This window comes from Rhamphochromis longiceps, linkage group LG13 (assembly GCF_057381845.1).
Source record: "Rhamphochromis longiceps isolate RC_006_pf linkage group LG13, R_longiceps_female_GT1.1, whole genome shotgun sequence".
Classification (NCBI taxonomy): Eukaryota; Metazoa; Chordata; class Actinopteri; order Cichliformes; family Cichlidae; genus Rhamphochromis; species Rhamphochromis longiceps.
The window spans coordinates 8,131,501-8,146,319 of record NC_140569.1 but is presented as its reverse complement, the minus strand read 5'-3'; the positions used below and the strand labels follow the sequence as shown (position 1 = coordinate 8,146,319).

At 40.3% G+C, this 14,819-nt stretch overlaps 1 protein-coding gene across 5 annotated transcripts in view; it reads right to left on the bottom strand.

Moving 5' to 3' along the window:
* The window catches only part of ehbp1 (EH domain binding protein 1), a 171,230-nt gene that overhangs the window by 43,828 nt on the left and 112,583 nt on the right, over window positions 1-14,819 (bottom strand). For 2 of the 5 annotated variants that reach the window (XM_085427306.1, XM_085427307.1), the window contains exons 16-18: window positions 6,994-7,138; window positions 4,689-4,745; window positions 2,582-2,739 (exon numbers count right to left, since the gene is read on the bottom strand). In XM_085427306.1, coding sequence (XP_085283432.1) covers window positions 2,582-2,739; window positions 4,689-4,745; window positions 6,994-7,138 — 360 coding nt within the window. Of the gene's footprint in view, window positions 1-2,581; window positions 2,740-4,493; window positions 4,746-6,993; window positions 7,139-14,819 lie in introns of all 5 variants that reach the window. The other 3 variants (XM_085427305.1, XM_085427308.1, XM_085427309.1) reach the window with 3 other exon arrangements.

The following is a 14,819-nucleotide window of genomic DNA, read 5'->3' as shown; positions in this document are numbered from 1 at the left end:
CTCTCTCAGCCACACACACCCCCACAAACACACCCACCCACAATGCATACCCACTTGGCTACCCCTCTGTCTCCTTTTTACGCTTTGGGACGAGCAGATATTGGGGTGTAATTTTTACTTTCTGCCGCTCCCCTCTGCATCACTTATCACCGCTATCATCTCTGTGTTGAGCTGTGGCAAGCTGTGGCAGTGGTGATTCAGGGCTTTTGGTGCATGTGAGTCTGTGAATGTGTGTGCATGGGGCTGCGTGACTAATGTTGCAGTCTGCTGAGCGTTGCATGCCCTTATCGTGCGCTGCCGAGGCTGCGCATACACACAATCGCTAATGAGAGGACGAGTGCGTGTGTGACGTTCCTGCAGGTCGTTCCAAAGGCCTGAAGGACTTTTGGGAGACCCGATCCTCTTGGGACAATTTATCCATATTTCAAAGGACAGAAAAAATGAACCCAGTCAGCTGACGAGGGAGAACAGACATGATTATTCACATTCGCACACATTTACTGTAAAACTATTACTTTAGTAGTTGCACCAAACTTAAGTTAAAACTGGAGATGATAAAAGCTGCACAAAAATAGAGCAACAGTATTACTAAATTCTTGTGTACCATCTTTACAACAGATGGCAGAATTGCATAAATTATATATTCCTAAAAACTTCTCGAAGATGACAAAGATTAGTGCCAGTGTGGCTCTGTTAGGCTTAGAAATGGTTTAGAAATTTTGGAAATTGCACCTGAAATAAACAATCTTTAAGTTGTTCGTACTATTCAGTAACCTAATCAAGCACTCATGGTTTCCAGTGCCCAGAAACCGGGGCTGCTCTGACTTTTGTTATTTTATTTTATATAAAAAGCGGCAACATTCAAGAATCTAATGCAACTTATCATCTTACTCATGCCTTTCACCTTGTAAGAAATAAATGAAGAACCAAGAAAATGCTCTAAGTTAACACTGTTTTACCTGTTCAGCTGATATCTGCCCACTTATGTCCACTGTAGAGATCATTTTTTTTCTGTATTATCCAGTCTCTTTCTCTAGCAGCTGTAAACTGGGACATGAGATGCATTTTGGACAAATTTTGTCTCAAACTTACCATCTTAGCAGATTGTTAGCAATACACTGAGTGTAACGATACAAGTCGCCACCCATCAAAGCCAATTTTCAGGCAGAAACCCTGAGCACCTGTTGATGTACTGTACAGAACACTATTTCAAGATACAGTCTCTAAAATACCTCTTTCTGCCTCAGTGACAACATAAAACTCCTAAATACGGTGTGTGTAAATCTCCTGTGTAAAACTGTAATGAAAAAGTTAATCAGCAGTTAAACCACAGATTTTAAACTCAGCTCATGTGAAGTGAGAAAGAAATAACTGACACCCCCCCCCCCCCAATTATGACACACAGCTTTTTTGTAAATGAGTAGATGTGAATTTTGAAAAAATTTGAAACAGATGCCCAAAAACTTTAGGTTTCACATAATGTCTCAGTGTTACCGGATTCACCAAGTTCACAGATTTAAAAGGCACAAATGCTTCACGTGTTACATTTTTATAACTAATCAGCAAAAGTATTTCATATCCTTTTAACAAATAACTTATCTAGATCTAAAAACGTTTTTAACTTTCATTACATTTTAATTTGTGTGTAGCAATGCTGGTACTGCATCAACACACCAATAACAACAATGCTAACCAAACCCTTCTGAAAGCTGGTTCTGACCAACTGGTTTCATATTTGATACCCCAGAATGATCGCCACAGCAGACCCACTGCACTGATAGTGATGGAGCTCAAATCAGATGTGAATAGAGTATGTAAATACACTTTTGGGTAAAGTGCTATGAGAAGAGTTAGGAATGTACCAAATGATAATTTTACCTCTCTGAGGGTCAAGCGGTAACACGCACGCATACGCACTCCTTTGGCCATAAAGGACTAAGCCTTTTAGGCTTTGAACACAAGAGGGTGTTTATGTGAATCGATGATCAAAGACACCCTGGGTTTTGCTTGTACTGACAGCCACACACATACTCACCTTATTCTACTTGACATTCAAAATCAATTAAACAGATGTTCAAACCGGCCGACTGCGTTGTTGACTCAATATTCACATCAGAAGCTATAGACGCAAGTAGCCATAACAACCCCCTGTTCCCAACCTATACGCGCACGAACACACGCACACGCACACACGCACACACACACACACATATATATGACTATCTGAAAAGGTCACGCTTAATAGAGGGGACTGCTACATGTTATGTAGAGCATTGTGATGTCTGTCTGTGTGTGCATGATTCGTGGAAACAGACTCGAATGGACAGAGGGGGATAAACTATGGTCTTACATGAAGTGGTCTAGGTGACTGATGTCTACAAAGACTCAGCCGGCTGACAAGCGGGGTCAATCGGACCTAATTGATTGGACTAAGTCTTTGATGGTGTGCTGAGAAAGGTGGAAAGAGACACACACACACAAACACACACACACACACACACACAAACACACAACAACAGAACGAGAGATGAAAGGAAAGAGGTAAAAAAACTAGAGAGTAGGTGCTCTGAGGTCAGCGTACCTCCAGTCCTTCTGCAGGGCTGAGCGGGGAGGTAGAGGAGGAGGCGGTGGGTGACGATGAGGAGGAGGTGGAAGACGGGGATGAAGGAGAAGTGACTCCTCTTGGGCTGACCTCCACCAGCTTCTTCAGCTTCAGATCCACATGCTTACTGTTTGTACCTGAAGAGAAAGAAAGGGACAAACTGATAAGCAATAAGAGGGTTATTTCTACAATTTATATCAATGTCACACTTACACAAAAACCAAAAAAGAGAAGCGACTTAGTCAGCTCTAACATCCACACACTAAGGCAAACCCACAGATAAGGAATATATACACAACAAACATATGTGAGAATACAACATATACAGTATACACAAACACGTGGAAAGAGTAGGAAGTCTTACATCCTGTTTGCATTATCGCCCAGGTTCTGAGTGTACATGTAGTCTAATCCCACCCCTTATGCTCACAGATAAATGAAGGTGATTTTGATCTTCAAAAATCTGACTTCTTTCCTACTTTTAGCTCCACCCATTTTTTCTTTGTTTTTTAACCTTTTCCTTCCCTCCCTCTCTCTGCTTGCCAGTAGCTGCAAACAGCTTTATTTTCCAGGGACTGGTAACCACAGCTCCCCTGCCAGGCCAGAGCACTGCACTGAAGAAGATGAAAGAACAGGAGGGCGACCGTTTCATGTGTCACCTCCCCCCGTGACACACACACACACACACACACACACACACACACACACACACACACACACACACACACACACACACACGTGTGAGGATGCATGTATACAGATGCCAAGCACAGGCACATGCTTTTGAATGCAAACGTACAAATACACCACATATACACAATGGAGCAGGTAGGCTGAATAACCTTGACTTCCCATTTTCAGTGGAAATATTAACACAATAAACAGTGGTATCAGCCACTTAGTGTTACAATCACCACAATCAATTGCTTTCAAGACTACATAAAAATTACTACCAGCAAAAAAAAAACAAAAAAAACCTTACACACAACTGTGAAACAAAAATAGTGCAGAGATACTGAACTTCAAAGCTTGAGGACGCATTTGTCTGTTTTTTATTAATGTCTGTTTCTTCTGGTCCCCTCACTGTACTCTCACCTATCTCACATCGACAGGAAATTAAAGAGGCAAATAAAGTAAATGAAATACAAACAAAGTAATTAGTTTACCTCTGAAGATTTGAGCAAATGCTTTACTGAAGATATTTTTTGTTTTGTTTATGTCTAGGGAGCAGTTTTCAGAGTTTTTAATTACTTTTTTTTTTAATTATAAAAGAAAACATAAAAACACCCCAACAGTTTTACACAGACAGTATGGCAGCTTCAAACTACTAAGTTAGAGTGCGTGAAGAGTAGTTTGTGGAAATGAACTGAAAAGATGAAAAGCTTGGGCTCAGGCAAGTGACTAAACGAAAAAATAAGTGAATGAGCAGCCTGGTAATAATTAAATACCTACATAGCTCAACCAGCGCATTGGTTATAAATGTTACAACTAGTGCATAAACCAGTGGTTAGGTTTATGCACTAAAGTCTTCTGGGTTAGGTTTGGGCAGTAAATTCTTCTCAGCTATGTTTGGGACCTAAAATCATGTTGGAGAGCTACAGGCACAAAATCTAATGGATAAATTTACAAAAAGATGGATAACAACTTCTCACTATCTGGTAAATCAAAAATGAAGTATCTTTGGAAATGCATTATCTGTTAGATATTAGGTTAAAATGGTAATTAATTGAAGACAGTGTAATTCAATGTAACTTGAGTGAACGATTGGCAAAGAGGATTTAGGTACTAAAAGGGATGTTAAAGAATGTCCAGGCAGGTCATGAATTAGTTAGAAAAATAAAAGAAGACAGCGAGTCATGCAAAACTGCACAGCGTCAGCCAGTTATTTTACCCAAAAAGGTTAGCTCAGAGCTGGGGTTAGTAAGCTCCAGGGGGCCCTGGGTGCTGGAAGTAGTTGGAAGAGCCTCCAGTGGCAGCAGGTTAGTAGGCAGTGCAGATGCAGATGTGGCAGCGGAATCAACAGCATGATCATCACCACCGAAGTGGAACTGCTCCTCCTCGGCCCTCACATCTCCCTCATCCTCACCCCTTACACCAGTAACACCAACATCCTCATGATGACGTCTGACTCCGTCCAAAACATCTGTAGGTATGGAGTTGGACAGTAGAAAGGAGGCAAAAAATGAAGTAAGGAGCAGAATGAGCAGGAAGGAAGAAAAAGGAGATGGTGATGATGTAAAGAAAAAAAGGGCAACGATGAAGTTTAGAAAATAGAAAGTTGTTAAGAGAACACAATATAGAATAAAGGAGGAGTACAGAGAGAGACATTTGGTTAGTTTGTGATAATATTAGTCTGTGATAAGAATAAGTGTTAGGATCCTGTTGTTAACCATCTCCATCCACATTGTGCTCTCAAAACAACAGTAAATATATTATGATAGCTTTTGTTTGCAGAAAACTCATGGAAAGTTTTAGGGCTCTGTGCACATTTTCTTTCTATCTACACAGATACACTAGTTAATACGTTTATTTATTGGCATGAAAATGCAGCAAACTCCAAAAGAGAGACAAGAAAGGTCTCTGAGTACATCGATCTGTGTGGGCTTAGTGCCTGCTCGCAAAAATATCTGACACACAAAGTGAAAATGAGACCCCAGTTTAATTTCCACCAATTCAAGGATCTGTTACCCGCCTTTCTTTTTCCAGATAAAAGACGAAGGGGGAACAAAAACCACAAAAACATGAGTGTATATTCTATTAAATTTGCACAGGGGCTCAATAGAAACAACAGTGTCTCCACATTAGGAACAAAACAAGAAAAGCACGTTAGAAGAAACTCAAATGGAACTGCATGGATAACCCACCATGGATTAAAACAATATAATCAGTACACAGTGTTGCAAGCTCCCTCCTCCGTTATTTACTACTTGGTGGGGGAGAGACCAAGAACAAAGAAAGAAGAGGAGGGAGTCAACATAACAGCATTTTGTGTGTGTGTGTTTTTTTTTCCTTTTCTAATTTGCTAGCTGCGATGTGGAGCGTGCTAGCAAGCGCCCTTCCTGCGTGGCTGGCTGAGGCCTAATTAATGGGAGGCCATGGTGATGGAGTTTGGAAAGTTTCTTTGCGGGCAGCCCGAGCTGCACTTAAAGGACTGTCAATGGCGCTGAAGGAGGAGAGGGAGAGAGAAGGAAGAGAGAGAGGGGCTAGGATTAGCCGTTCTGCTCGGCAGGCCTTGTGTATCACAGCCCACAGCATTTCTCTCTTCTCCTCGCCGCCACCGCCTCCTCCTCCTGTTCCCTTGTTCCGTTCTTTCCTCCAACTCCATTTTTAATGAGATCAACAATTAGTCCAATTCAGAAAAGCTGAAAGAGCAAATAAATCAAGTGCTACCCGCCCTCTGCCTCACTGTCCGTCTCCTCTTCTTCTGCCCGACATGTCGCTGAATGTTTACTCCTCGTTAAGGGATTATTTGTTTTTGATTTCTTCTTTTCTGAGCATAAAAGAAGTGCATCGCCATTTTCAGTCTTTTAGGTATTTTCTCTGACCTATCTTTTGTTGTCTAATCATCTCAAGAACATCAATGCTTAGCCGATAAACCACTGACTGGTAACCATTTTGATAAACCTTTTAATTCATCAGAAAAGCTCAATATTCTCTACTTTTCTTTTGCTTTTAATCAGTCAAACACTTTGTCTTTCTTTGTCCTCTTCACAACTACACAAGTTAGTTTAACTGTCTTTTCCACTTCTCACTTTTTGTCCTCAGCTGTCTCCTCTTTCCCTTTTCTGATCCACCTGAAGAGAATAACCAGAAAGAGGGGTGTAATGTTGAGGAATCATAAACAAATGACTCTGGAGGCCTGATAATGGTCATTACGATAATAACCCCAATTTCAAGGAAATGGAAAGCAGTGGGAAATGCACACGGGCAGCATTTGCTACCTCTGCAAGCTGTTATTAGAAGTGTCTGGTGTTTTGAGCATAATTTGGCCACACAATGCGTTGTGTTGATTAACAATTACTGGGTGAACGAGACGAGGGAGGACTTGCAGGGCAAACTGCTTGTTTGAATATAAGGGTGGTGCTTTTTAGACCCGCGGCTGTTGTCAAATGACATTTTGTTTTTCTCTGAGGATTAAGTAGAACCCCTTTAGAGAGCATAATGGAAATGTGTGTGTCTTAGCATGTGTGGATGAAGAAAGTGAGTGCATGTCGAAAGCATGCTACTGTGACATTTCTTTTGTATTACAGCCCATGAGCATTAGTGAATGTTAGTTAATTACAAATGCTTTTAACAAAACTCTGAAAGTGTGCTAATGTGGATAAATAAAGTGCGAATGGAAATGATCTCTCTATCAAGACTTCATGTTTGTTGCTGCTGTGTGAGCTGACCTCCAGCAGTGCCCGCCTTGCCACCTTTACCACTGCTTGATGGATCCAGCAGGCTCATGTCGGACATCTTGACTCCGGATCGAGCCTCGGCTATCAGCTGCCTGGCTCGTTCTCTCAGCTGTCTTCGCCGCTCAGCATCCCGCTCCTGCACACATGAGTAAAAAAACTCTCAGGGACTTTTGGACAGATACATATTCAAAAAGAAAAAAAAAAAAATCACGCATTTATTTCCACATCATTGCATCATTTTAAGAAGGTATTGATGTTATAACTGTTATTTAGATATATATGACTGCTTTGCTTAATGGTCTATCATTGTTTTAGGGCTTTATAAGCCCGCTGAATTAAAGCATGCCATATGCACACTGTATATATAGTAACTACTTCTCCATCCTTTTTTTAAATTGGTAACTTACTCCAAAATCTTTGCACTCTGTACCTGAACATGCTATACATGTTGTTACTGTATGTTGATATGGTGATGTCAGTATTGTCTGTCGTCTACTCTGTTACATACACTGAGAGTAAAGAAATAATTGTAGCCCAATTCCTTTTATGTGTATACAAACGTGGCTAATAAAAATGATTCTGATATTATTGTATCACTCTTTGGCCTAGAGACAAGTCAGCAATCATCTGGCAAACACCAGTCAGAGGGAAAAATAAGTATGCCCCAACTGGTTGCAAATGGTGGCGGGAAGTCCCCATTCACGCAGGCGACCAGTAGACTAGAGACCAGTCAGTGACCCCCGGTAACCAATGGTTGCTAGAGAAAAGTATATATTCTGCAGTCCGCTAGCAACCAAATCAATCGCAAGGATGTTTTAGGTTTAGCTTTGCAGCCATTTTCACCCTGTGACAATGAAACTGAGAATATATATTTTTCCCTAGCAACCAGAGGTTGCCAGAAGGTCACCGACTGGTCTATACTTATGTGCGACTGCTCAGCCTCAATGACCCTAACTAGCTAGTATTACCCAGCAATGATGGTGTAACCTTATAAATGCGCAATTATTAGTGTAATAAACTGCCTATGCTTAAGAAATCACTGCGTTCAGTGATGTTTTCCTACTTGTAAATTTCCTACTTGTTGTTCTTACTCCTTGCTGACTAAAGCACTCATGATGGTACTTGAGCGCATCTGAAAAATCATCATGCATGAAACTATGATCTGTACACACCTGGTACTTCACCAAGCCCTAAAACGTAAACAAAACAAGTCTTAAAAATAATAAAAAAAAGTTTTGTTATGAAAAGCATGTACACCTTTCACTGCGTTATGGAGCTAGGAGCACAGAGATAGGCACACGCACCATCTTGGCTCTAGACAGATACAGTATTGAGCTGTCACCATCACAGCAATGGCAGAAATGCCATTTTCAGGTCGATCCAATCTGATCCCCCTGATAACACACACACGCACGCGCGCACACACACGAAAACCTTGATGATGTCAATTGGCAAGCACTTAACAGATGATGACCCCACCAAGCAGCACCCTCACTGGGCAGGCCATCACTACATACAGTAACCAGGCAGTAGTAAACAAACATCCTGGACAGGTAATTTAAAATGACAGGAATGTCAGCGGGTGATTTCCAGAAAAATAGGGGACCAAAAGTAGATCAAAATACCAGAAAAACACAAGAGTGAATGCAACTGAACGGCACTGAAAACAGATGGGAAAAGTTATAAGAGAATATACTGACTGAATTTAATAAACATGAAAATGCCTGCATGACTTAAGCCACTGCAGCAGAAGTTAACATAAACTCATCTTTCCAACAACTCAATCTTTAAGCACAAACACACACAAAGTCCTAAATTTGCCCCCCCCCCAAACACAGCCACATACGACCCAGGGGAGAATGAAGCTGCATTTTTCTGTCACTGCTCTCCCTCCCTGTGGTTTCCTGTTAATCAGCCTTCTCCATATTGAGGCAGGGGTTTTAGGGCTGGCCTATTGAAGCCGCCCATTTATCCATTAACAAAACAAGCAGCGCCCGCTAATGAGCTACATCTCTCCATTTCCATGTCAATTGTTTGTTTGTAGCCATTGTTTGGCGGGGACAATGGGGTTGTATTGTAAATGACAGCAACCCTAATGCACTCTGTGTATGTGTATGAGAGAGAGCCCAGGGGGATGCCCACAGGGAGATGGGAACACACCTTAGAGAGAGAGTGATTAAAAAAAAAAAAAAAAAGAGGCAGTGGCAGTAGAAAAGAAGACAGAGAGATAGATAAAGAGCAAGCAGAAAAATAAATGATGACACTACTTAAAGAAAAATACTTCTCTCCCAGGTCTCAGTATCTAACAAAGCAAGGAATCCATAAATATATTTTGTTAGCACTTAAAAAAAGGAACAAGAAACTAAACAAACAGGAAAAGGATCAAATATATCCTGAAAACTGTTTATGAACTGTTTAAACATTAGATGTCTAGACTATATTACCCATTATAAAACACATTTAGTAGTTACATGTATCAGTTTTTCCTAAGTAGAGGAAAAAAGGAAAAGCATTTCATAGGAAAATCCCTACCTTTTTTTTTTTAATAAAATGATTTATGAAATTACTTACTAAAATGATTGTAACCATTTTTTGTTAGCAAGGGGTTAATGTACTTAAGGATAAGAAAAGTTTTTTTTTAAAATATATATATAATAAAAATAAAAGAAAAAGTAGTTTTGGTCAAATCCAAAATCATTACCTTTACCCTCAGGTGGAGCCACCCACAAAAGTCATCTAACTGTGAGCAGGAAAAACCCTTTCAAGGGGGTTGATGTTGTAACTTAGCTCTGGATATAGACATCAGAAATGACATCTGCAACTGCAAATGTTTCCCTCATAACTAAATTATAAAATAAGTACCTGAATCCAGACTCAATTTAGTTTGCTTATGGCGTTATAACCAACAAAGAGCTGTTTATTATTTGTCTAATAGCACACACGTAGGTTGTTACGTGAAAACAAGGGAGGGAGAATCAGTAAAACACAAAAAAGAAAATGCTTTATATCTGGTCTGTGCCATGATCATAACAGTTATTAAGTTGTTTGTGGGACACAGAAGACTTTCAGATTTCAAAATGGTCCCTCTTGGTTGGAGGATAAAGGGGAGCCTAAGCAAGTTTGAGTATCTCTGGGTCTTATTCAGGATTGATAAGAAAGTGTAATGACAGGTGGACCAATGGATTGGTGCAGCGTCAGCAGTTATCAGGGAACTGTACCCAAATGTTGTGAAGAAGAGAAAGCTGAGCCAACAGCCCAATCCATCTACATTTCAACCTTCACCTATGATATCTGGGAAAGAGTATAGCTGAAACCAAGGTCATCTGTAGAATGGCTGGACTGAGCCTTAAAGAAACTCTGACGTCTTTACTGATGAGCGTGTTAATGAGAGACTCAACTCTTTCTGTGGACTTGTAGATTCAAAAGAACAATAATAGCGACAACCAAGATTGAGACTTCCCAACAGAACGTTAAACGTGGGTGATACTACTATGTCCATCCTCTATATTGTTTGTGTCAAACGTTGGGATGTAGCACGGTATGATCCCAAATAGGTGTTTTCTGTTTTGTCACATTCTCATAACAGTATCACACAGAGAGAAACTGCTTTTTCTTCTTTATACTTTCAATCCTTACTTTTTATTATGTTAAAGAAGCATGCTTCTCCCACTTTTTATAAATGCAAAATAAACAGTAATGTCACTAACGGCCTTCTGGCTATGGACTGGTTCCGATACACAATCTGGCCTTTACAGATATGGACAACTACCAGTTCAAGAGTGTGTGTTGTACCATTTTATATAGACATATAGCCCACACAGCCCCCCCCCCCCACACACACACACACACACACTCCATAAAAACATCCCATTGCATTATTGTTGTTAGCCATTTTGGGGACAGGAAATGGGAAATTGACTTTGCCTATCCAGAGGCAAGGATTAACACTATGCTACTATAAAATGCATCTAACCACCGCCTGGCTCCCTCAGCTAAGGAACCGAGAGAGTGTGTGTGGTGGGTCGGTGAGGGGGCAAAGGATAGGAGAGGAAGGGCTTTTTTAAAAATGTGAAACTGTGTGAAAGACAAGAAAGACAAAGTTTGTCATATAAAATCCTTTTGTGGCATTAACTTTTACAGACGTTGATGTCTGTATGTGCATTCTGTGTTGGTAACGTTAAGAAATTAACAATGAAGAGTATAAGACGACTTTCTTTAAGAGTCTGCACAAAAACTTCAGAATGCTAAAGAGAAATAAACAGTGGTTGTGATAATAAGACTTAAACATGTTTTGTTGCCCCACTTGGTCAAAAAAGGCTCTTTTGATGGTCTAAAGGTCTAAATAATGTAGACTTGGGTGAGGAGAGGTCGTTTCTGGTTACTGTCAAATTTCTAATTCTTTCTCAAAACCTGTTGAGATTTATTTTGGCCACTCAAGTGTTACCACTGCTGCAATTCCAATTACAACTCATTGTTCTGTAGCAACACAATATGCCAGAAGTTTAGGGAAGAGTAGCTGAGCATGTGGAGATTAAATGCTACCTAGTGGACATAATGTTAAAATTAAGTGGTGATTACACTCAGTACTTCCAAGTTGGAAAGTGGCAATAGATACAACAGTGCTTTAACTTGGTTGGACAAGACAACAACAAAGGTGGATCCAAAAAGCCACGGGAATGCAACTTAATAAAAAAACAAACAAGCAAAACACCAAAAACAAAAGAAAAAATAAAAGCAGCAGAAAAATCATTATGTGATCAAAGCTGGGATGAAAAAGCAAGAATGAAAAAAGAGGAGAAAGCTTGTCAGCTGGTGGTCGGTGGGCAGCACAGCTTCAAGAATGGAAACCCAGGAGGAATAGAGACTTTTCTTTTTTAAATGGCGACAGCAAGAACAATCCTCCACTGTCTTCCACTGACTGCTGGGAACATCCAGTGGAAGAGAGGCTGAACGGATGAGTGCGAGTCTGAGACAGAGGGTTCCTCTGTGGGCTTGGCGTCGAGTGAGGACCTCTCTCCGCTCTGGAAGCTCTGTCTGAGCAAGGGGAGCAGGTTGTCGCCTTGGTTGCTCTTTTCTGGGCAAGTAGAAAGAGGGAGGGAGGGAGGGAGAGAGGGAGGGCACGCACCACTGGTCATGTACAGAGACCTGGCGTGGGCACACAGTCATGCCACGCACACACACCCACACCAACACTAAGGGACGCGGACACAATCACTATCTAAAAGGGTTTGCCAACCTCCCAGATAGCCAGCCAGTCTGGCAGCCAGTCATGCAGCTCCAGACATTTGTCATGACAGGCTAATTCACAGTCAAGAGGTGCTTTAGGTCTCTATCTTGTCCAGACTCACACACTCACACTAAAGAACCACAGAACACACATGCACACACCAAGCCAATCAAATAGTCATGTAATCACACACTCTTCAACAATGTTTAAAAGCCACAGAGATTCAGGTAGAAATCAGCTAGTTGTTAAACTCTGATTTTCTGTTACCATATCACCATGTGCCTACTTATGATAATCACAACAAGAAATGTCATTTACATATAATTATTCAGCAACAAATTAGTCGAAACATCACTAAATACAGAAAGCATCTTTATGAACCTTCAAGCAACCACACAGGAATGCCCACAGATACAGTCCACTATAGTTTCAATAGTTTCTATGCAAAGAATTGTTAAAGTTAGAAACTTAGATTTTATTAGACAGCAATCTGTTACTTGTTACAAAATATTTGTTATATTTTCAGTAACACTAAAATGATCTATTATAGTATGCTCATATCATTTTAACACCTAAATATATAAGATCTGGTGACTCAGCAATACTTAATCAACAACAAATATAATGAAGTTATGGTTACAGATGAGGTTATAAGGTTATGGATGGATAACTAATACTTCAACATCTACAAAGATGCTGAAAGGCCAGTCTTCCCAGATCCTTTCTGGAATGTTATCCTCAGAGTAAAACACAGCTAATGCAGGTATTTACAGCTCTATATGCTGGGATGAGCGAGCAGATTAAGGTGGAAAGGAACAAACATCATCATCCTCTTGGTGACAGGAAGGAGTGGGATTTATGGGAAATGTGGTTTTCCAGTTTAAAAAAACCCCCATCTAAACAAAGAGCAGAGATTTTTGTTTGGCTTAATTATCTGTTTATTCCACTGAAAGGTGCAATGCCAGTATTTTTGACAATATTACCAAATTAATAAATCTAATATTTTTCCTCAAATTTAGGTAAAAACAGAAATGGAAAAGAAGGGAGAGGGAGTGAGAGAGGAAGAAGGGGAGGGAGGGAAAGGGAGAGCTTATCGGCTGGCTCCAGACAGAGTGCGCGGATCAATGGGCGTGCGAGGCCCACAGCGATCAATGCATTTGATAAAGATAAAGAAGAGCCACTGTACATGGCTATCAAAGAACCAGGACACAGCCTAATTATGATTCGACGGGTGCGTGCCCATGATAGGGGTCTGTGTGTGCCTGTATGTGTGTGTTATATGTACATAAATATAAATTTGAGAGATGTCGGCGTGGAATTTGAGCAGGAGTGCGGCTTATGCACCTGTGTGTTTGTGTGTGTGTTTATGTGCAACTGCAAAGATGCAGGAGTGGTGTGCAAGGTTATGTCTGAGGTTTTAAGTACAGTTAGGTCCGTAAGTATTTGGACAATAGCCGGTGCTACAAATACTGCACTACAGTGGATTTTAAATCAGATAATCAAGATGAGATTGAAGTTTTTCAGCTTTAATTCAAGGGGTTTAACATAAGTATTCCATTAAAGGTTTAGAAATTACAGATCTTTTTATACATAGTCTCCTATTGTCAGGAGCTCAGACGTAATCAGACAAACTGAGATAATCATGATCATGAGCCATTTCTCTCCTCCTCCATATGTTTCTCTTGACATCATTCTGTTACAAGTTCATCCTGGTTTCATCTGTTTGACGATTACTCAGAACTGTGCGGTCTCTTTAAGCTGTTTTTGCCCTTCTTAGCCTCGAGTGTAACTAGTAGTTTAAATCTTGTTTTAAATCCTCTCTATATGCATTCATGAAGGCATCTCTTGATTTAAGACTTTGACAATGTCAAAAGTGTTCTTGACTTAGTTAGATGTTGTGAAGTATTTTTTCTTATCATGAACTTTTGTTGTCTTCTGTGGTCTCTCAGGACTTGGGGTGTCTCTTAGCTGGCCAGTGTATTCCCTGTTTTTGAGAAAGTACCAGATTATTGATTTGTCTCCTCCTCACGTTTTTACTGTCTCTCTGATGAGTTTATTTAGTCTTTTTCATACTTACGAACTCCCCCTAACTTGCACTGACATTTCTAGTCCTCATTGAGAGATCTAGAAAAGCGCAATGAACTGTAAGTTCAAAAGTGGAATCAATTCAGATATTATATCTTCTTCATGTGTCATTAAATAGTGAATGCGGGAACGAGCCCACCTGGCCATCAACCTGCTTGTTCAATTACTTTTGAGCCCTTGAAAGTGGTGGGCTATGTATAAAAAAGCAGTACTTTTGGTAAATGTCTTGAATTGAAGCGAAAAGTCTGAATTTCAATCATACCTTAATTGTCTGATTAAAAATCCGCCGTGGTGGTGTACAGAGCCAAAATGATCTGTGGTTCGAGAATATAAAAATCTAGTTTTTGTTTATACATACTGTATGTGCAAAATCTTTTTGGTATCTCTTACTTGTTAACAGTTGAAGCAGCAGTGGAATCATGTGTGAATGACACAGGAGACATTTTGCATGAAAAACAAATTCATATGGTTTGTATACGACAGAATATTGTTTTGAAGTACTGAG